Source organism: Monomorium pharaonis, chromosome 8 (assembly GCF_013373865.1).
Source record: "Monomorium pharaonis isolate MP-MQ-018 chromosome 8, ASM1337386v2, whole genome shotgun sequence".
In the NCBI taxonomy this organism is placed as follows: domain Eukaryota; kingdom Metazoa; phylum Arthropoda; class Insecta; order Hymenoptera; family Formicidae; genus Monomorium; species Monomorium pharaonis.
Window position 1 is genome coordinate 8,128,306 of NC_050474.1, and position 23,012 is coordinate 8,151,317.

Consider the following 23,012-nt stretch of genomic DNA (forward strand, 5'->3'; position numbering starts at 1 on the left):
GGAAGTAATACAATAAATTTAGTAACAATTCTCTACTTAGACCAAAAATTATTTCAATAAGAAATTTCCATTAGAGCTCATTTTTATTAATGTATTGAAAAATAATGACAAAATATGTAAAGGAGAGGAGACGGTTATGCACTAGATGTGTGGTTATAGAATTCACGATATTTCATATACTTTGAGTTGAGTTTTATGGATATTAACCGTTTAAATTACTTCTTTACATACTGTTTAGACATTATAACATGGTCATGAATATGTTTATTGTATCATAAAGCTGCATTTTAATATTGTGAATAGCCGAAAGCTTTTATAGATGTGTATTCTTTACGTCATTTGGAGAAATATGTCGAGTATTAATCTTTTAATTTTAGTGTAACTTGACAGCCTTCAATATGACTTTCAAATAAACTAATTTAATTTAATGACCGAGACAATATGCGTACCGAGACAACATGCATTTGTGTAAAGTTATATTGCTTGCGTTTAGGGCCACTTTTGCGAGTCTAAGTCCCATAATCCCTTTCAATGTAATTTGATTATATTTTTATTGTACTTATTAGCTAATATATTGTTATAATACTTTTATAATGCACAAAGTCGCAAGAGCCAGAGATTTTTCATATTTTTCGGATTTTTGATACTCTTCTGTGATACTATGAGTACAAGATATTAATTCTTTTGTGATGCTGATGTGCAAAATCTGCTAAAAAGCTTTAATTTTAATTTTTTTTTAATAAAAATGATTTTAAGACTATTTGTTGGCTAGTGTTCCATATCGCCATAAAGTTTTCATAATATATATAAATAATTTTTTTACCCTTGGAAAAGAAATCGAAAAATATGCGGGAAAAAATAAAAAACGAATTTTTTTCCAAGTCTTCAAAATTATAGCAGGTAGTTTGCTTGAATATTGCTGATACAATAAAGTCTTTATAAAATTAAATTCCTTCGAAGCGTCAATTTAATTAATTCTTAGAAAGCAATGCTACTTTCCTATTTTACATTCTCATAACTCAAGTCAGTAAAATAGCATTTCAGCGATTCATCAAGAGGATAATGGTTTTTCATTCACCAAAGCAGTTTGCTGCTTTGGTGGGTGAAAAACCATTATTCTCTTGATGAATCGCCGAAATGCAATTTATTTTTATCTTGTATTCTAAACTGAAATGTTACATAAATCTTAAGTATTGAAAAAAAAAATAAGAGAAGGTATAAGAAAAGATCCTACTCAAAATTTTTAGACTGCATTCAGTGGCTTAAACTCGAACAAGTCTTCAAAGAGCTTAGTCTGTTGTTGCACGTCATCGAGTGTAAGTCGCTATATTTTACTAAATTTTACAAAATGAGTTCCGTAGTTTTATTTTTTCCGTTCGACTTCTTCTCTGTATGTGAATAAAGTTGACACGAACTAGGTTTATATATCAAAATCTAGCTGTGCAAACTACATGGTCAGCAAATTATATTTTATATTTAATTTAGTACTCCATCGAATAGATTATATAATCGGTACATAGATTTACGCTTCGGATTTTTTTACAGCAACCAAAAAATTTTACCATTTTATCTACTGTTGTATCGGGAAAAAATTGTTTATATTTAACACAGTTTATATTTTAAGCTTTCTATCCTTTTTATATTTCCGTTAATGCGACATTGTGCATTTATATTTTACGTTTTGACGCAAATAAGCTATCTCTATCACGAACAAAAGGAACAAACTTTATGCATATTTTTACATCTGTTTACACAAAACACGTTTTTATCAGTTTATCATCGTCACGACATTTATCGGTCTGGAAGAAGAATTAACAATAAACCTAATGGCATTGTTCCTTTAGATTAGAAGTGCTAGCAACATGGTCTCGTTCCGCATACTCGACAATTATTTATCAGTTGGTCTAATCATCAGCTTAAACGCTATTCTACTCGCAGGTGCACCATCAGAGCTTAAGTTAGTCAATGTGGTAAGCGCAATTAAAGTATCATTATTGATGATTAGCTAGAGCAATTTATGAATATTTAATAACAAATTATTTTAATTTGTTATTAAATTAAATTTAATCGTTCCGGCTCATTAATTAACAATATTCTATGCTGGCATTAGGTATTTAGACATGGCGATCGGACACCTGACAATGGAAACGAAATGTATCCGAATGATCCCTATTTAAATTATTCCTTCTTTCCGGAGGGCATAGGACAATTAACCAATGTAAGTAGTAATTTCGCTTTCTTTCAAATTTCTTTAAAAAAATTTTTTATGATAAAATTAAAATACATTAATTTCTGAAATATTAAAAAGTTAAGATTGTGTATTAATTAAAATTATTTCAAATATTGTAAAATTATCACTCGTTGAGTACAAAATTGTTCTAAAATTAAATAATAACACTGTCTGACACTATTTTTGTAACATAAATGCGAATAGTCATTTCTGACGTATTTTTGCCTGCTGAACACGAATTCGTTGTCAAAAGTTGGCTATCACGTCACAATTTTGAGAAAAATGGCGTTAAAGGAAAAATGACGATTTTCAAGACGTTATAATATTGGCACTAAATTCTTTTAACAAATTTTGTTAATACTCTTCAAAAATATCAACTTTTAGCTTTAGAATGCACCTTCGTTTGTTTCGATATGATTTTTTATTACCGAGTTATCTGAAGTTTTGTGCAGCAAAAATGCAAAACACACACACACACACACACACAGAATACACTTAAATACACATATATGCACATGAGATCAGATCACGTCGTTGATGTCGGATAATGCTAAGTGCGGTTATCTCTTTATAATCATTCTGTCAATTATATTTTATCACACACACACACACACACACACACATACACACACACACATTTCATATTACTTTTTAACTTATACAATCCTATTATATTATACGTATAAGTAGGAAAGCACTTACTTTTTATATAATATAGTATTAAGCAGGGTTCTAAATAATTCATTAAAAAATATTTTTTTAATAACTAATGCAAAGATCCTTAATTACGCATTACTTTTTTAATAAGTAATGCGGTTTTTTCATTACGCATTACTTTTTTAATAAGTAATGCAATTTTTTTCATTACGCATTACTTTTTTAATAAGTAATGCGATTTTTTTCATTACACATTACTTTTTTTAATAAGCAATGCAATTTTTTTCATTACGCATTACTTTTAAAATAATTAATGCGATTGTTCCTATTAAGCATTATTTTTTAAATAATTAATTCGGTATTAAAATATTTTGCAGCCCGAGTTCAATTAGATTGAATAATAATTAACAATGATGCTAACCGTAAAAAACAACATTTTCGGATATTTTTCATACATTTATTCAATATGAAATGATGAGCGTGCACTTGACTTAAACCGAATCAAAAATAAAATGTAACGTAAAATTCAAATTACGTGGTCACAAATTGACAGGATTCTAAATAATGCATTACTTTTTGTAATGCATTACGGTTTTATTAAAAAATATTTTTTCAATAACTAATGCGAAGATCTTTAATTACGCATTACTTTTTTAATAATTAATGCAATTTTTATTCATTACGCATTACTTTTGAAATAATTAATGCGATTTTTGTTCATTACGCATTACTTTTAAAATAATTAATGCGATTTTTTTCGTTACGCATTACTTTTTTAATAAGTAATGCGATTTTTTTCATTACATATTACTTTTTTAATAAGTAATGCGATTTTTTTCATTACGCATTACTTTTGAAATAAGTAATGAGTAAAGAAATAATTATTTATTAAAAAATTAATAAGTAATGCAATATTTTTTAATTTGTATTTTTATTACCCTGGTATTAAGATAGAATACGAGTAAGATGACTTTCGCATGTATTTTTCATGTATGAAAAAGAGCTGTAAATCAAATTATTATATTTCAAAAACAAAAAATCATATCAAAACAAACCAAAATGCATTCTAAAGCTAAAAGTTGATATTTTTGAAAGATATTAACAAAATTTGTTAAAAGAATTTAGTGCCGGTATTATAACGTCTTGAAAACCCTCAAAATCGTCATTTTTTGCTGCTTTGACGCCATTTTCTGAAAATTGTGACGTGTAGCCAAATTTTGACAACGAATTCGTGTTTAGTAGGCAAAAATACATCGGAAATGACTATTCGCACTATTCGTGTTATAAAAAAGTTAAATTTTCTTGGACAGTGTAATTAAAAATTTAATATTTCTACACGGAAAGTTTATTAATTTTCACTATAGAGTAACAAATAGTAAAAAAAAAGCACGTATTTTTATAATACTTCAAAATTTAGCTAGATACAGATCTAAAAATAATTTTGTTGGAACATCAAAATAATTATGTAGGACACTTAAACTGATTGTTAGTTTGACAAAACTTTTAATGTTCATGTTTGAGTGTTTTATATAATTATGATTCAGCAAGATTTCAAATCTAGTTAAATTTATTTCAATAAAATATCGTTCTTTCCGTGTACTATAATTTAATTATAAAATTAATTAATGCATTTTTATAATCAATTAATGTAATTTGCTAGACGGGCAAAGACCGCGAGTATGAATTAGGACGAGTTTTGTACAGCAGATATAAGAATTTCTTGGGAGATCTGTACCTGCCAAAACTCGTCGTCGCTCACAGCTCCGATTATGATAGAACAAAAATGTCTTTGCAATTGGTCCTCGCCTCCTTGTTTCCGCCAAGAGATAAACTACAACGGTGGAATCCTACTTTAAATTGGCAACCGATTCCGACCACATACGTGCCACGTGTTGACGATAATTTTTTCTTGTCTGACGAATGCCCACGGTAAGCATGACTTAGCAAAGAAAATGACGACCAAGCAATTACTATTTAAAAACGCACAGAAAAAAGAACATTTTTGATAGTATCTTTATTTTCGTTAATATATATATTATATAATACACTATATATATATAGGTGTCAAAATGTTAAATATTAAAATAAGATTATGTAGTGTTAAAAAATACACATTAATTTCTTAAAGAAATTTTGCAGTTTTATACAAAAAATATATTCAAATAAATAAATAAATAAATAAATAAATATATATATACATAATTCAATAATAATTTTCATAAATTGAGAAGAAAATTAGAAAATAATATCTTCAAACCAAGAATTAGAATTTTTTAAATACTGTTATTATTGGATATCGAAATCATCATATCATGCATTTTAGATGCCCGTAGGAAAAAATTATGTAAAAATTATCGCACAAAAAATTGCATATTTTTGTACATAAATTTCTGCAGTTTTTACAAATTTTTGTACAAAGTTTTCGTTTTCAGAAAAAATTATATAAAATTTTGTAAAATATTCTGCAGAAAAATTTTGAAGGCGAAAACTTTGTACAAAAATCTGTAAAAATTGCAAAAATTCATGCACAAAAATATGCAATTTTTTATGCAGTAATTTTTGCATTATTTTTTCCTACAGGTGATTATTAGAATTTTAACATAAAAATATAATATTTGACTAAAATTTAAGATTATAAATTTTTCTTAAATTTTTTTAAAAAGATGTAACTTTTTGCTTATATGTGAAACAATAATTGTTAAATAAAATATATTAGTTTTAAAATTTATATTCTAAACCTCGAAAATTTATGAGAAATAAAATCTATATTTGAAATTGTTTTTAGATACCTCAATGAGTATGATCGAGTGCTAGAGTTGCCCGAAATTAAAAAAAAAATGTCTCACTTCAAAGGCATGATGAATGAATTAACAAAGCTAACCGGCAAGAAGATCGAAAAGCCTCTGGATATGGCTAATTTATATCATACTTTTGTAGCGGAGTCATCCATGAATTTGACTCTTCCTAAATGGGCATACGATTATTTCCCGGACGGTTCATTATTTGACGGAATCATAGCTGCATACAATATTGGAAATTATTCTCCTTTATTAAGGAGGCTATATGCTGGTAAGATCATATTCAAGATTTTATTATTATGTATTTCAATATTTACTATCAGTGAAAATTTATAGGCCCGATGATTCGTATCATGACAGAGAATATGTTAGCGGTGTTAGCCATACAAAATGCAAACCGTACAAAGTTAAAAACGAAAATTTATTTATACGGTGGTCACGAAACTAACATCGCGACATTGTTGCATGCATTCAAAGTATACAAACCTCATGTACCTGAATATTCTAGCGCAATTATTTTAGAATTGTTACAGCAAAACAATCAGTATTATGTAAAGGTGAGTAAGTTATCAAATAGTGTATCTCTATAAATATATTACAAATTGATACAAAAATTCATATATATATATATATATATATATATATATATATATATATATATATATATAATTATATATATGTGAGCTATTTTTTCGGAAATTTAAAAAAAAGTAATTCCTCATTAAAAAAGAAAAAATGTGAAATAAAATCTGTTCAGATGTTAATATATTATAAAATAGATTATAAAATATATTATACATTTTCAAAAGTTTCCAAATTTGGCATTATTTTTTGAAAATGTTAGCACGTATAAAAAAAGTGGAATTTTTAGTAACAAAGATACATTACAAATTCAATTATTTATGCGACGTATTTTTATTTTACAGCTTTTACATTATCGAGGCATTCCATCCATTATCGATGAACTTACAATCCCAGGTTGCAAAACACTCTGTCCTTTTAAAAAGTTTTCGTATCTAATTCGGAATTTAATTCCATCTGACGAGGAATTGGTTTGTGACAAGAGACAGACTTCAGATTACGCAAATACAAAATATCCTGCTACCTTGGAAAATACGACGTACAATTTAATAAAATCAATAATTTCTTTAAATGATACAGATAGTATCATTTATATTAATTAAAATATACAAAGTATTTAAAAATGTCTAAGTTGAAATAGAATAACTTAATATTCTTAGAATAAAATAATTTAATAAAACACATTGTTTTCGCTCTTTTTCTTTATCTTTAAAACTATTTTATTTTATAAAAATATAAAAATAATATATGGTACCTTTACTTTATCCAATCCAGATACAAAATTTTATTAATTAAACTCAAGCTTCTCAGCAAACAATTCTAGCAGTTCTTCTTTGGTTATATTGTCCCAAAGGCAAGTTACCTCCTTGTCCGAAGGTATTACATCTTGCACAAGTTCTAAATAGGTTTCCAGGGAGCAAGTTTCGTTGCATTCTACCAACTTGATAGCCATTAACTTTTCTGTAGTGCCTGTCCAGAGGAAAATCTGTTGACAAGAAACATGCGATTATTAACATTATAATATTCAATTTATTTAGAAAACATTTATTTTAACATTTAAAAAAATGTAACCTTCTTTTATTTCATTATGTCTCTTACAACATTTCTGAAAAACAGCTATTTTTAACCCTTTCAAAATATTAATTCCTTTTAAAAAATATATTTAAACTTAATTGTAGCTTCATCTTTTAATTAACATGAGTAAACTGTATACAATAATTACCCTGACATAAAGTTTGCCAAAATCATCCTGCAACTTTTCAAATACAAATGCCGATCCGTAATCTGGTAATTTCAGTTCGCTGATATTATGGGCCCTAGCGAACGCCGCGAGATTCACCTCATGGCCACTATATACATACATCTTGCGACTTGAACCTCTATTTATGTTGTCGATAAATTTTTTTATCAACATACCACCGTTCAATCGCTTCAGCTGATTCGTGTATGAGCGGATTTCATATTCTAGCAAGATTACGTCCTGCATTCGTCGATAGACTTCATTGGTGCACCACTCTGGCAGAGTTAGATTCATGTTTTTCTGAAACATAAGAAAAGCGAACGTTACAACAATCACACTTTATATTTTTATATTTATTATAATTAAATATTTTTTATTATAAGTGTTGTAAAACGTAAAGAAAAACTTAGTTTTGTATTTAATTAAAAAAATTTTTTTATATGAGTCAAAATTTTTATTCAAATATTCGGCTCACCTGTGCTGTTAACAAATTGTAAAGATTTAACAGCTCTTCAGCGGTTAATCCAGTTTTTTCACTCACAAATTCGTACAAGTCTTCATAAACTGCAATTTTATCGCGAATCTCTTTCATCTGCTTTGTTTCTGCTACAGTTGCTTTGTACCTAAAAGAAGATTAGAATTATGATAAATTATATTATTGAAAATGTGCATAAGAAATGATTCTCAATAATTTTTAATGCATGAAATCTAATTTTGAAAATTAAGATACTAACACTGGACAATTATGAGGTTGTAATAATATGTCTACTTTTTTAGGCACATAATGAATGGGAATAGCGAGCCATGGTAAATCCGGATTCCATAATTGTGTTGTGTCTGGAGGATACAGTCCTGCTAACATCAATTGTAGAGACATTTTTGTACGATCAGTATCCGTGCTCACAGCATAAATATCTCGTGGATGATAGATTGCTCCTAGAAAGTTGTTGTAACGTTGCCTCAACATTGTACCGATTCGATATTCCGTCAGCTTTCCTTTCTGAAAGATGAAAACTGGCAATAAATTCCTGTTGTGCATTAATAATTTAATTACAGTAATTTATCAGTAAAAACAACTTTGATTTTTTAATTTATTTATAAGATCAAAATTAGAGTAATAAAATAGCAGGAAATAATTCGTATCTTTGCTAATTTGAGATTAATATTATATTTAAATATTGACAGAAAATATGTGCATTGTTAATGTACACTTACATTTGTTAATTGGCTAAGTCCCCAAGGCTCGTAAATCGATATATTATATGGATCGTTAGGATACATTTCTTTAAATAATGGCGTTCGTTCTCCATGTCTCATTAGCTGCAGTGTTCGACGTTGTTTGTATTATTATAACATGTAGAAAATAGTAACTTAAATTTAATTTAATATTACTAGTACAAAGCTATATTTCTTACTGATTTAATAAAAATAAAAATATAAATTTTATTAATTTTAAGATTTTATATGTAGTGTTCGGTAATAGATAGGAAAAAATTTAAAGTTATTCTAAATAATAAAATAAGACAAAAATAAAAAACAAAATTGCAATCCGCGCGCGCGGATTTTTTGTTTCTTAATTATTAATGTTAAATATTCACATATTTTAAATACATTGTATGAATATTTAATTATTCAGCATTACAAATCAAATTTTAATGCAGCTTTTGCTTTTTAATTAGTACCAAAATATTTTACACTCTTTAATTTTACAAATTGTTATAAAATGTCATAATATACATATATATCATATTATATATATATATATATATATAGTTGAATGTAAATACTCACCACTTGAACCAGTTTCAAATGGAGCTCGCATTGTCCTGAGGATATAAACAAACTTAATAAGAGCAAAGACGTTTGCAGAAGTTGATGGCCCATGTTCGCAAGCTACAACGATATGACTGCGAAAAGTGAAAGAGCGTTTATTTGCTCTTGAAAGTGAATATACAGTGCTCTTTGTATCGAGTTATAAGCGAACTGATTAAGTTTTTTTTTTCCAATTTGTTTAAAATTGCACATAAAAAATTAGCTTTCACGTACATTTAGTTCCGTTCACTCATTATGTTAACTTAATAATACATATTTATTTTAAATTATTTATTAACGATAAGTAAGTTTAAATAATATGTTCAAAAAATTATGTTCTCTAGGTAGTCTTTTCTTCTAAAATATTAATTATGTATAATAATTTAACATTTATCATCATATAATATTATTTATTTCTTTTATTCAAGAAAAACAGCGTAAAACGTTATGCTACTACATCACATTGTTTACAAAAGTATCTTGAGATAGATCTCGATAAGATGATTATCTGAGTGATTGTTAAACGGAATTACAATTGTTGAAAACTTGATCTGAACGGTTCAAAGTTCGAGGAAAAAAAACAGAAAAACATTAGCACCAATAATTAATTATCAATAAGTCTTCCGAGCGCGTCTTCACGATATTCACTACGACTTTTATCGTACATTCACACCGTGACCTTTACGTACCCTTGTTAGAAATCACGTCGAGTTCTCTCTCCTCGCAATATTGCGCAATTGTTGTGAACATATAGAATGTAAAGTAACAGAGGAGTAATAGCGTCGAACGATGATAAGACAACACACAATTTAATGTCATTACGATGCGAACTGTGGATATCTGCAAATATCTATCGAAAACTTCTGACAATCAATTCTCAATGTTGACTCATCCGCATCGAGATATATACTGTTTCGAATTAACTGGGATGACATTCATAAACTGACTTTATCGTTTCAAGTCGTTTAAAAATTAAATCTAGTCAAAATAATTGTGTAAACTATATATTAAACTATATAATAAAAATATATTTTTTGGAGACGCAAATGCTCTTTCAAATAATGGTATAGTATTTTTTCTTTCACAGAAAAAAATAAAAAATCAGATGGCTATGTAACATAAAAATCATAAATGTAAGTAAAAAATAACTTTCTTTTATATTTGTAATATCACAAAATGGTCATATTAAACTTAAAACGCTTCAACTATTCTATATATATCCTTTTACTCTGAAATCCCTCTATAAACTATAAATCTATTTTCATTGTATTTCTATAATATGTAATTGTTATATAATATATAAAACAAAGTGTGTAAAAAAATAATACATAATTTTATATTTTTGTTCCACTAAAAGAGGATCAAAGATTAAGCAAAAAATTTAGAGTAAAAGGTATATCGCAATATGTCACTTAATATAATTAATACTGCATTAACAGTTTCTCTTTTTCTACGTGTTGTTCTGAATAAAGATGACCACGCAACTCCAATAGACCAAAAGTTTCCGTTCCACATAATTTACAAAAAGTAGTTACGTTTCTTACTTGATATAGATCTCTGTGACAAAAAAAAAACAGAAAAAAATATAAATAATTATATACAAATAATTGCCATATACATAAAAGTAAAATATATACTTCGAGGCAAGTTGATGTAATTCCGAAAGATGTTTCAACATCTGCTCCGTCTGCTCATCTGTTTCGCGTAGTTCTAACGCCTTATGCAATGGATAAACATCGCATTTACTTGCAGTTTCTCGAACAGATGGCAAAAAATGTTGGCCATAACGATTCCACTTATCGTTAAAATTATCGATCTCATCGTCTTCTAAATCTCGTGATTTTTTTTGTTTGTCTCTTAGTTCGATCAAAATCTGTCTGATTTTATTTTGACAAATTACAATATCCTCATCATTGGAGTCACTTAGTCGCATCCCAGTATTTATCCAATGGCGCAATTTATTTATCTAAAAATTAATTATCAGCGTTATTATCCTGTATTAATAGAAAAACAAAAAAACCAATAAATTGTTACAATTGTGTTTCTACTAAATTAATGCACAGTTTGATATATATCAAAAAACAAAGAAAAAATTTAACGTAATATACATATATACATATATTTACAGGCAATTTTATTTCATGATAACAACATAACTGCAAAATTATCAATTTATATAGGTGTACCTCTTTTATATCATCCATTGTTATTTCTATGTCAAAGTGAATTTCCATATCATGATCGGCATATACAGCTCGATTAGAGTCATCATTTATCGGGCCCAAACCACATAAAGCCCCTGTATAATAAGTCCTGCGAGAATTACATCTCAACTCCATACGCGGTGCAAAACTTAGCGCAAGTAATACCGCAAGTCCAGAAATATTGGGCAGAAAAGTAGTATTTCTCAATATTAGAGAATCTTTGCTGGTTTGATTGACGCTCTGAGCGACCAAAAGACGTCTCGATTGATTAAGATCGTTATCCAAAAGGACAGAATTAACGGAATTTCCATCTATAATTATTTTTCTTCCTCTTCCAGTTGAATTCAATTGAATCAACTCCATTTCTAAGGGAGAATGTGGCCCTTGAAGTTTTGTGCTAAACTTGCACTCTTCTTCTGTAGGTGGATTAGGATACTTAAATCATTAATGTAAGATTAATTTATTAACTCTTTAACAAATTAGATACTATATAAATTAAATTTTCACGCAAAGTTCAACTAATCTACTTACATCTAAATGTTTGTCATATTGCTCCTCTTCATAAAACTCTTTTTCCTCAATTGACATTACATTAACATTATTAACATTTGCCCTTAATTCATGATTATGTTTTGATAAATATTTTTCTTCTCTTCTTACAGCATATCCTTTTTCAATTAAACCATCATTAATATTAACTTTTTTCCCTTTCTCATTAACAACAATCAATTCTAAATTAATAACACTATCAACAATTGAATAAATTTTTCCAAATATCTCTTTTTTTTCCTTGATTTGTGTTTCAAAATAATTTTTTGATTTTTTCGACCATTGACCATAAAGATTACTTTGAGTTGAAGGTTGTACAAAAGCTAAATTGCAACAAAATGCTAAAGGAGGAATTTCTAAAATTGTAGTATTATTAATTTTTCTTAAATCGCTGAATCGTACTCTAGAGAAACGACCGTGATCGATAAAGAAAATATCAACTAATTCTCCGACTTCTGAGACAAATTCTTTAATTATGGCACGATGATAAGACAAAGAATTATTTCTTTCCAAAGGAGCAGCGACTATGGTCCAGATTTTTGGGGTAAAGAGAAATTTTTCTAGGGAATCAAGTTCATTGAGGTTTCTTTTTATAAGTTGTAATTCACTATGAGTAAAATCGTCATCAAGAGTTGCCCAAAAATGTCCAGGACTGATAATCTAAAAAAGGATACATGAAAAAAATAGATAATTATACAATAAAGATATATTTAATTTATAGAGTGAAATATTTTTTAATAACATTTTATTATTTATTTATGTATTTAAATTATTAATATTAATTTATGTAATATTTATGTATCTATGTATTATGTAAATATGTCAATTTTATCATTTTTTATTATTTATAAAATAAAACTTACAGTTTGCATAAACAGAGGTATAGAAGTTACATCAAGACCTGGCAATTTTGGTCTAATTTTAGGAACATTATTTTCTTCCTTCCTAAAATTTTTACGAAAAAAAAGAGCTCGTTCAAATTTATGAGGATCATGGTGTTTCGCCCTTTCACGTGCTTCTTTTATATTCAACAATTTTATTTCAATCGGTATATTGCTCTGCCTCATCTTGATAGCCTGATTTTTTAAATAATTGCATTTGTGTATTTATACATATAAATTCCATTTACTTAATATTATATTCTCATTTTATATATTATTTAATTTGTTTACATTTATACAATAAAAATAATAAATTAATAATTACCTGATAAACAAATTCTGATATTTTTTGAAGGCTATCGTCAACAGCCATTTCATTCTCGCGAAACTGGATGTAAACACGCTGCGATCCGTCAAAAGATATTGTTATCTGTTTTTGCGGAATTCCTAGATGTTTGGAAAAAATTTCCTGAAATTTTTTAGCGTACAGATATCCAGGTTGTTTTATTGGCCAACCTCTTAAAAAAACTGTTTTCATAGGATCTAAAACGCCCAAAAGCATTGCAATATTTTCTTTATAAGTTTCTTGATTTTGTAATTGTTTGATAAAATAATTGGGATAAAAAGCTCCAGCAAGAGCAACTTGAAGTACAAAATCGCGATCTTCACCTAGAAATAAATTAAGAAATAATTTAAAATTAACAATATAAACAAATGAGTTAATAAATAATTTAAAAATAAACTGCTAAATAATTAAATATACCTTGCCAGATGACTTTATTTATTCCTGTGCTTTCTTTAATTCCCAAATTCGACAATCTAATGACGATTTCATTTACCAGAGCATTTAATTCATGCAAAGCTTTTAGGTGAAATCCATTTCTTTGAGCCCATTGTCTTTCGGCTTGAGAAGTGTTTAATCGACGGTTTGCTTTTTCATTCTGCCACATTTTGTAAACATTTAAAGTAGCAATACAGTCACTGTCAGAATCACGAGCCCATTTTTTCCGAGTCATATAAGAGGAAATGGTATGATGGCATTGCTCTATACAGAAAACATCCTTAATAGCCATACTGCCCCCCAAAATAATAGCATCTCGTAAAACCCCGAAAACATGGCCCAACATGATTAATTTCGAAATTCGAATATCGAGCGGAAGATTGGCCATTACTCTTCCGAGATCGGTTAAATTTCCGTCAAACAGTTGATGAGAATTATTCTCGTCTACCAAGGCCCCAACTTCTTTCAAGCTTAAAATAGTATTTGCCAAATTAGAGAGAGTAGGTGGATCAAGGGCATGTGAAAGAAGGATACGTGGCTCGTCAAGGTCAAGAATTTTGGCACGGAGAACGACATTGGCGAGAGGGGCGCGGAGTATTTCTGGTGTACTATAGTCCTCCAAAATATTCTGTAAATTTATTAAAAAGTGATTAATAATTACATGAAAAAATTAAACGTAAACGTTGAAAAATTGCGCGCATATATATATTATTTATAGATTTTTTAAGAAAACTACATACAATGGTGTAAATAAAATTAAATACAGGAATATAATAATTTCTTTAAATTTATATTTGCCTATCAAATATTAGATTCCATTAAATATATAATTTCAAATTCCAAATAAATTTGATTTTATATGCAACAGTATATAGTAGTATGTAGTAATAATAGTAGTATATATTAAATAATAGTATATTACATAAAATTATTTATATAACATTGCTTACATCATAAAATGCTTTTGGTACTAATCTGAATACTCTCCCATCCATTACGCGACCTGTACGACCAGCTCGTTGAATACAATTTGTTTTACTCGCCCAACAAAGTTGCAAACTTTGATAATGAGTTATAGAATCATATGTCAGCAATTTTACGAGGCAAAAGTCAATCACTATAAATTATACATATTTAATCAGTCATCTTTTTATATTATTTTAATACTTTAAAAATTATCTTTCCAATAAAATTTCCTCTTTGTTAAAAAAATATAAGCATGTCATTTATAAAAATTTATATTTACCATATTTCACATCTGGCACAGTAATACTACTTTCAGCAATATTTGTGGAAAGTATAATGCGCCTATAACCTTCTGGTGGTTTTTGAAAAATGCGACGCTGCTCATTATCATCAGAAACCAATGAGTGCAAGATTGCTAAGTCCCATAATTTATTTTTATGGTAAATTGACGACAAATAAGTATACATTTCCTCAATTTCATAAATTCCAGGTAAAAATACGAGAACCGCATGTCTCTGAAGCAAATCTGAATGTTCTTCATTATCGTTTATATCAATTTCATCCAAGGCATTGATAATAAGTGAGCAAAAATCGATCATGTTTCGAGTAACCTTTGGTTCTGCAACAGATACTTCTGGTATCTATAAGATACAAATTATTTATATAATTATATAAATTTATATACATATCTATCTTTATTATATTATTATGTAATATTCATAAGATTTATAATATTAATATATAAAATTATAAATAATTTTAATTAAACAAAAAAATAATAAATCAATATAAAATCATAAATAATTACTAATATTTTTCATAATCTATACTCACAAATCCTAAATTCTTTATTTCATCCAAATAATATGTATAAACGTCAAATTTTTTTTTCTCAGGAATCTTGAAAATTGGCGCTGGAATTAATTCATTTTCTACTCTCATAGAAAAGTATCTTGCAAATTTTGTTACACTGATTGTTGCTGACATGAGAATAACTTTAACTTGTCCAGAATTTGTTTGTAACAATTTTTTAACAACTAGTAAAAGAAAATCCAAATTTTGATCGCGTTCATGAATTTCATCTAATATAATGTGCGTGTAGTCCAACATGTGCTTCTGGTGAATCAAATGATGGAGCAGAACTTCGGTGGTGCAGTAAGTTAAACGGGTTTCTGATGAAATTTCTCTTCGCATACCCACTTGATAGCCTACAAGACTACCAAGACGCCAACCTCCTTCTTCACTCACTCTTTTCGCAATGCTTATTGCGGCTATTCGTCTTGGTTGAGTAACTATATTCATATTTTAATGTTTAAATAATTTATGTACACATACACACAAACAAATGCATATATAGTATTATTAACAAAAGTAATTAAAAAATATACCTATAATATTGCAATTAAGTCTTTTCTTGATATTAGAATCAAGAATAAATTGTGGAATCTGAGTGGTCTTCCCACAACCAGTTGGTCCTTGAATAATGACTACAGAATTTGTCTCAATTATTGACAATATCTTATTTTTCATAGATAAAATAGGTAAATTATTAGATTGTGGTTCATAAGTAAAACTGCACTCTCGATAGACTTTAGCCAAATCATCCACATAAAGTTTTTGCAGACTGTCTTCTAACCCTTGGTATGTTGTATTTAATGTGACTTCTTTTTTGTTTTCATGTCTGTTCATGTACTAAAGATCATAGAGAAAATATAGAAACATATAATAGATAATAATTCTCTTCTTTTTGTACTTCCAAAATAAATGCTAATCCTTGTAACATACCTTTAAATACTCTTCAGCTTCAACTTCTGTGTAATCCTTCACATAAGTCTTTTCCATAAATTCTTCAGCTGTAGAACAATTGTTTCTCTCTTTTGAAGCAGCCATAATTTAAAATTTATTTCATACAGTTTTTATCTATACTGATCTATAAGAAATAAAAAAAAATAATGATCAAAATGTTATAATATCAAAATTAATAATTAACTTTTTGTACAAATAAATTTGAACAAATGATCTAGTACATTTCTTTAAGAAAAACTAAAGTATTGTAATTAAAGTATATGTAAACATTATTAAAAGAATTTTATTAAACTTGTACAAATAATGAATAAAAATTAACTCAGAAATGTTGTAATCCAATATGTATAAAAGTATTGAAAAACAATGTACAAAAAATTAAATAATTGTGACTGTACCAATTATGGATCATTTAAGATTAAAATAATTTTTATTGATTAGTGTAAATGTAACAAACAAATAATTATTAATGTCAGTATAAGCAGTAAATATTATAATTTAAAAAAATAAATATTATAATTTAAAAAAATTATATATTTTATAAATCAATTGTGCAAAATTTTTCTAAATGTTTATATGTACAAGTCTCAATTATGAATATAATTAAATGTACATTGTTTTTAGTGTTAAATTCAATCTACAAGTATCCACTGCATAGGGGGGCCTCAGAATTCATTTCTATGAGAATTACAAACTCATTTCATTTCTAAAATCTTGGTCTTTTAAGGGTTAAGAAGAGGTATTTAGAGTTTATTAGAAAGGTTACTTTCAAGGTAACTTCATTTTTTTTCCTAAATATCAGTAATGATTGAGAAAGTGATTTCATATTACAATGATAATTAAGATGTAAAAGTTTTCTAAATTTTTAAAAATACATGTATGCCTATAAAAACATTTAAGCTCGATTGTTCCAACTTCTTGGTGAACTTATAAATATATGTTTGTCTTTATTTATTTAAGAAAAGAAATGAAGATAGACACATGTTTACCTGGTAGGCAAGTTTACCAAGAAGTTGGAACAACCGGCCTTTAATTATGCACATTTGGCCCATAAATTAGGATTCGGTCCGTATAACCGAGACATTATTCTACATACTGAATTGCTTGTACAAAATTATAAATATATCGCTTAAAGATACATTGATTGAGAGTTATTAACTTTGCTCAATATACAAATAATCTCACAGAATTTTTAATTATTTTAATTATCTTACAGAGTATCAAGAACATTTTAAATTCATGAAATTCTGTATTTACCTCCCGACCGCTAGCAAAAAAACAACAGAAAGATTGAGAAAGATCTTATTTCGAATAACCAGTTAGGGCCACTTGCACCCAAACTCTGATTACCTTAATCGTTGATTAGTCCATTGGAATTGACCAATCGTATTTGTCGTTAAGCAAAATTAACAAATGCGATTGGTCAATTCCAATAGACTAATCAACGATTAAGTTAATCAAAGTTTGGTGCAAGTGGCCCTTAAAGTTCATTCCAAAAATGTATGGAATTTATTTGCATTAGAGACAAGCCTCATTTTCAATCTGAAATCCCTGGAAAACACTTCCTTCTATTGGATGGAGAATAGTAATAACAGAGAGAAGTCTTTCATGTGCTCACTTGTTACTGCAGAGCCATCTGGCAATAGATACGAATACTGTCAGATCAAATTTCATTCGAGACATTAGAAAAACATACCAAACCTATGCTGAAATGTAAGTAGAGACCGGGTCTAAATAGCCACAAATACGAGAAGTAGGCTGAAGGCACACAAAATACCCCCCCCCCCCTAAAAAAAAATAAATAGTGACCGGCTGTGAGTGTCTATATAGCCAAAATACGTGGAGTAGACTGGAGGCTGGACTAGCTGGAGGCACACTAAATGCCCACAAAAAAAAAGACCAGCTGACGTACACGTATCACAAACGTAATTCTAATCTAGCATAATTTTTTCGTATTTTTATACACATTAAAATAACGAGTGAAAAAAATGACTGCTTTCGAAGGTACGTATTTTTCAATGTTACTTGTAACTTTTGCTTGTGTAAAATGTATCAATTTACATAATATTACTACATCTCATATCGAAATTACAATGTTTTATGTTTCAGAGATGGGTGTTTTGCCAGAAATAGCAAAAGCAGTCGACGAAATGGAATGGACGTAAGTAGAGACAGGCTTGATGTGTAACTTTAAATTTAAAAAATGTCATGTCACAAAGAAAAAAAAGTAATGTTCTTGTAAGTTCAAAAAATTGTAAATTACAGATTACCAACGGACGTCCAAGCCGAAGCTATTCCATTGATCTTGGGTGGTGGCGATGTACTGATGGCTGCGGAAACTGGCAGTGGAAAAACTGGTGCTTTCTGCTTGCCTATTTTGCAAATAGTCTGGGAAACTCTTAAAGATCTGGAGTCAGGAAAAGGAGCTGGAAAAACTGCCCATGTTCAGCAACGTGTGTACCAAGTTCTAACAAAACGTACAAAATCTGTAAAATTCATTGCAAAGGTAATTTGAATATTTTATCATGTTGTAGCGACACATTGGGGATTAAGCCTGTTTGATCGAGGTCAAGCCATGGCGGTAACACTGGATGGTCTAAGATGTCAAAGCAGAGAACAAAAAGAGTGGCATGGTTGTCGTGCAAATAAAGGGGTCTTGGGAAGTGGCAAGTATTTCTTTGAAGCAACAGTCACAGATGAGGGTTTATGCCGAGTAGGCTGGTCTACGTCTCAGGCAAGTATTTTCATAAGTAATATAATAGTTATTAGAGGCAAATTAATATTTTTTAGTTATATTAAGTTAATAGTTTATAAAATTTATTAAGCTAAAAGTTGTATGGATAAAAAAGCATTATGTATATTATTAAATTGGATTGTTGTAATTTTTAAAAATTAGATTACTGTAAATAACAAAACAATTACAATATGGATTTAATATTTTATTTAAAGAATTAAGTTATGAAGTAACAAAATACTGTTTTTTATATGATTTATCTTCTTTAACTTTTTCTGTTTTACATAGATACATTTTTAACTTTTAAAGAGTTGATAAATCAAAGTTTGTTTTAAAAATTATTAGTTGAAGTTAAAAATTAGCTTATTTAAGATTAACTGAGTTCAAAGCCATTGACTTTTGAACTTCATTATTTAACTTTTAACTTTTTAATTAGCTACTATTGTTTATTACGAAAGATTTATTGATAATTTTGTTCTTGAAATAGGCTTCATTAGATTTAGGAACCGATAAATTTGGTTATGGATTCGGTGGTACAGGAAAGAAGTCGAACGCCAAGCAATTCGACAATTATGGAGAGGCCTTCGGAATGCACGACGTGATTGGATGTTTCCTCGATTTGACGAAAGGCGAGATCAAATTTACCAAGAATGGCATGGATTTGGGTGTCGCGTTTACGTTAAATGCACAACAAAAGTCGCAGACTTATTTCCCAGCGGTTGTGCTGAAGAACGCCGAGATGGCCTTCAATTTCGGAGCGCAACCGTTTAAACATCCGCCTTCGAACGACTACGTGGCCATATCGTCAGCCCCAAAAGAATCCATCAAGTGCAATACCGTTAATAGCAATCAGAGTTCGTCTAGCGAAAGTGGTAAACCGAAAAATAACGCGCCTCAAGCGATTATTATAGAGCCTTCTCGTGAATTAGCTGAACAAACTTACAATCAAATTCAGAAGGTGAATGAGAACTCGAATAAACTTATCATCGAGATAGTAAATATGATATCTAACATGTCTTAATTTTTTTCAGTTTAAAACACACTTAAAGGATCCAACAATCAAAGAATTGCTTGTTATCGGTGGAGTGAATGTAAAAGAGCAGATTGCTACATTGAATTCTGGTGTGGACATAGTGGTTGGGACTCCTGGACGATTAGAGGATCTCATACAAGGCGGTTATTTACTGTTAACACATTGCAGGTAATTTATCATTTAAAGAGCTACCTAACTCTTTCAAGGTTTCAAATATTTAAAAATACCTAATAAATAATTGATTTTTTTAACTTTAAAAGTGAGAATACTTCCTTAATTAACTCCAAAGAATAATCATCAGCTCGGAATAAATTAATATATTTCAAGGTTCTTTGTGTTGGATGAAGCTGATGGGCTACTAAAGCAGGGTTACACCGAACTTATCGATCGCCTACACAAACAAATTCCAAAAATTACGACAGACAACAAAAGATTACAAATGATCGTGTGCTCAGCGACATTACACGCGTTTGAAGTTAAAAAGATGGCTGTAAGTGCCATAAAATGTATTTGCATCGTTCGATATAAATGTGTAATTGATAAATAAGCGAATAAATAATACATATTTTGATCTTTATTGCAGGAACGATTGATGCATTTTCCAACTTGGGTGGATCTGAAAGGTGAAGATGCGGTGCCCGAGACTGTACATCATGTCGTAGTGATGGTAGATCCGCAGAAAGATAAAACGTGGCGTAATTTGAGGAATTGTATAGAAACTGACGGCGTGCACGCAAGAGACGATATTAGTAGAACAAATGATATTGCCTGTAATTATCGTAATTGTTAAATAATAATCTTATTATCCTGATAAAAATAATGAGAGCAATACGATATACTAATTACGCTCATCTTACAGGCACGTTGTCGGAAGCTGTGAAGATGCTGAAGGGAGAGTACTGCATTCGCGCTCTCAAGGAACATAAAATGGACCGGGCATTAATATTCTGCAGAACGAAACTCGATTGTGACAATCTCGAGAGATATTTGAAGAGATCTGGCGGACAGCAGTTCTCGTGTGTGTGCCTGCACGGAGATAGGAAGCCCGCGGAGCGTAAAGCCAATTTGGAAAAGTTCAAACGTGGGGAAGTGAAATTTTTGATCTGTACCGACGTAGCTGCCAGAGGATTGGACATCACTGGTTTGCCTTTTAGTGAGTAATTATTTGAACAAAATCATTCCAAAGCAAGACACATTCCAACATATACATTTTTACTTTCTTTTGTACTGTTTTTTTTAGTGATAAATGTGACTCTACCCGACGAAAAATCTAATTACGTGCATCGCATTGGAAGAGTCGGTAGAGCCGAGAGAATGGGTTTGGCCATTTCTCTGGTTAGTAGTGTTCCAGAAAAAGTATGGTATCACGGCGAATGGTGCCCTTCTCGTGGAAGAAACTGCAGTAATACCAATTTGACCAATCAAGGTGGTTGTTGTACATGGTACAATGAACCTCAGGTAATTTTCAGTGTAATTTACTCTTAATTCAAGGCAAAAGAAAATCCAAGGATTGACTAAGTTGATATATTTTTTAAAACCAAGTTAAGTTAAAGTTAATGGCTTATAAAATTGAATTTTGTTAAAAATTGCATGAAAAATTCTGAAGTTAAAAATTAACAAATTAATTAAGTTAAATTAAACTTTTAAATTTTCAACTCTTTAACTTTTTAGCCATTTTTTTAGCCATATATTACTCAATTTTGGAAAATCTACATTATATGAAATTTGAGTAATGTAGATGAATATTGATAACTAACTAATACTTTTACAGTACTTGGCAGATATCGAGGATCATTTGAATGTAACGATTCAACAAGTCGGTTCGGACATAAAAGTGCCAATGAATGATTTTGATGGGAAAGTCACATATGGCGAAAAGAGAGTGGCGATGGGTATGTGTGATAATATTGTTTCTCTCTCTTAGGTTACAACAAACAATTATTAAACATCTATGTGTTTCGCAGGTTCTGATTACAAAAATCATGTTCAACAAATGGCTCCTGTTGTGGTCGAATTGGCCGCGTTGGAATCCAGAGCGCAGATAGCGTTTTTGAAGACACACATAGCAGAGCGTTGAAGAATACTCAATTAAAGATATTTAACGTTTGAAATTCTAATCGAGAGTCTCGTAATTCTAGTAATACATTTTTATTTCAATCGTAAATATTGAAGAAAATAGATGTTACTTTTAGTGTAACATCTATAAAAAACCTATATTATCATTGTGCTATTATTTTTCTTTCTGTATTTATAAATATTTTTGAAGTCTCTGCACGTGTAAAGTTAAACCATATTGCATAATGAAAATATAAAGTAGCAGTACAAAATGTAACTTTCTTCTCTTTGTGCAAACATTAAAACAAAGTGTAATCAGATATGTCCTATAAAAATTGGACCTGACAGCAAATTGCCATGAAGGCATCTGTCATTTATGTAAGACGTAAGTGTTTATTGTATCATTATATCTTCAATAATTATATCACCATACTTTCATTTTACACATTATTTTAGTTACACAAACATAATACAATAGCTCTCCTTTTTCTACTCTTGCAATTTTTTTGTATGTGTGTGTGCGCGTGTGTGTTGTGCAAGTTTTATTTTTTCTTTATGATGATGATGATAATGTGTGTGTGTGTGCGTGCGTGTGTGTGTGTGTGTGTGTGTACAGGGTGTTCCAAAATATGTGGGTCAACGCTCGTAAAAAGATAGAAGGGATCGAGATGAACATAAAAGTCCAAT

General features: G+C 29.2%; 4 protein-coding genes across 10 annotated transcripts; 2 read left to right on the forward strand and 2 right to left on the reverse strand.

Moving 5' to 3' along the window:
- The first annotated feature begins 443 nt into the window (after positions 1-443).
- On the forward strand, positions 444-6,882 carry LOC105837168 (venom acid phosphatase Acph-1). 2 transcript variants are annotated; one of them, XM_036290439.1, is made up of 8 exons: positions 444-533; positions 1,248-1,316; positions 1,845-1,970; positions 2,111-2,218; positions 4,548-4,816; positions 5,673-5,956; positions 6,022-6,242; positions 6,612-6,882. In XM_036290439.1, the coding sequence occupies exons 1-8, from the start codon at positions 459-461 to the stop codon at positions 6,867-6,869; spliced, it is 1,410 nt and encodes a 469-aa protein (XP_036146332.1). In that variant the 5' UTR covers positions 444-458; the 3' UTR covers positions 6,870-6,882. The 2 variants fall into 2 exon arrangements, with proteins under 2 accessions (XP_036146332.1, XP_012537166.2); XM_012681712.3 differs by lacking the exon at positions 1,248-1,316.
- Positions 6,582-10,162, reverse strand: LOC105837169 (venom acid phosphatase Acph-1). Of its 3 annotated transcripts, none has more exons than XM_012681715.3 (8): positions 10,009-10,162; positions 9,299-9,333; positions 8,723-8,827; positions 8,242-8,507; positions 7,983-8,130; positions 7,490-7,807; positions 7,022-7,252; positions 6,582-6,786 (listed from the first exon to the last, which is right to left on the reverse strand). In XM_012681715.3, the coding sequence occupies exons 1-7, from the start codon at positions 10,136-10,138 to the stop codon at positions 7,055-7,057; spliced, it is 1,200 nt and encodes a 399-aa protein (XP_012537169.1). In that variant the 5' UTR covers positions 10,139-10,162; the 3' UTR covers positions 6,582-6,786; positions 7,022-7,054. The 3 variants fall into 3 exon arrangements, with proteins under 3 accessions (XP_012537169.1, XP_012537167.1, XP_012537170.1); XM_012681713.3 differs by having other exon boundaries at positions 6,582-6,790; XM_012681716.3 differs by having other exon boundaries at positions 6,582-6,790; positions 9,299-9,414; positions 10,009-10,095.
- LOC105837166 (probable ATP-dependent RNA helicase spindle-E) lies at positions 9,514-18,307 on the reverse strand. 4 transcript variants are annotated; one of them, XM_012681710.3, is made up of 13 exons: positions 17,761-18,015; positions 16,486-16,630; positions 16,089-16,392; positions 15,535-15,992; positions 14,981-15,341; positions 14,685-14,851; positions 13,717-14,362; positions 13,279-13,622; positions 12,936-13,148; positions 12,055-12,732; positions 11,506-11,958; positions 10,957-11,285; positions 9,514-10,876 (listed from the first exon to the last, which is right to left on the reverse strand). In XM_012681710.3, exons 2-13 carry the CDS (start codon positions 16,588-16,590, stop codon positions 10,741-10,743), a joined length of 4,194 nt encoding a protein of 1,397 aa, XP_012537164.2. In that variant the 5' UTR covers positions 16,591-16,630; positions 17,761-18,015; the 3' UTR covers positions 9,514-10,740. The 4 variants fall into 4 exon arrangements, with proteins under 4 accessions (XP_012537164.2, XP_036146327.1, XP_036146326.1 ...); XM_036290434.1 differs by lacking the exon at positions 17,761-18,015 and adding an exon at positions 18,200-18,307 and having other exon boundaries at positions 10,456-10,876; XM_036290433.1 differs by lacking the exon at positions 17,761-18,015 and adding an exon at positions 18,034-18,139 and having other exon boundaries at positions 10,456-10,876.
- Positions 18,308-18,367: 60 nt separating this feature from the next.
- Positions 18,368-22,767, forward strand: LOC105837152 (ATP-dependent RNA helicase Ddx1). Its single transcript, XM_012681680.3, has 12 exons — positions 18,368-18,507; positions 18,613-18,664; positions 18,769-18,956; positions 19,038-19,237; positions 19,725-20,195; positions 20,269-20,438; positions 20,598-20,760; positions 20,854-21,040; positions 21,130-21,423; positions 21,511-21,728; positions 22,042-22,162; positions 22,235-22,767. Exons 1-12 carry the CDS (start codon positions 18,492-18,494, stop codon positions 22,345-22,347), a joined length of 2,193 nt encoding a protein of 730 aa, XP_012537134.1. The 5' UTR covers positions 18,368-18,491; the 3' UTR covers positions 22,348-22,767.
- The last annotated feature ends 245 nt before the right edge of the window (positions 22,768-23,012 follow it).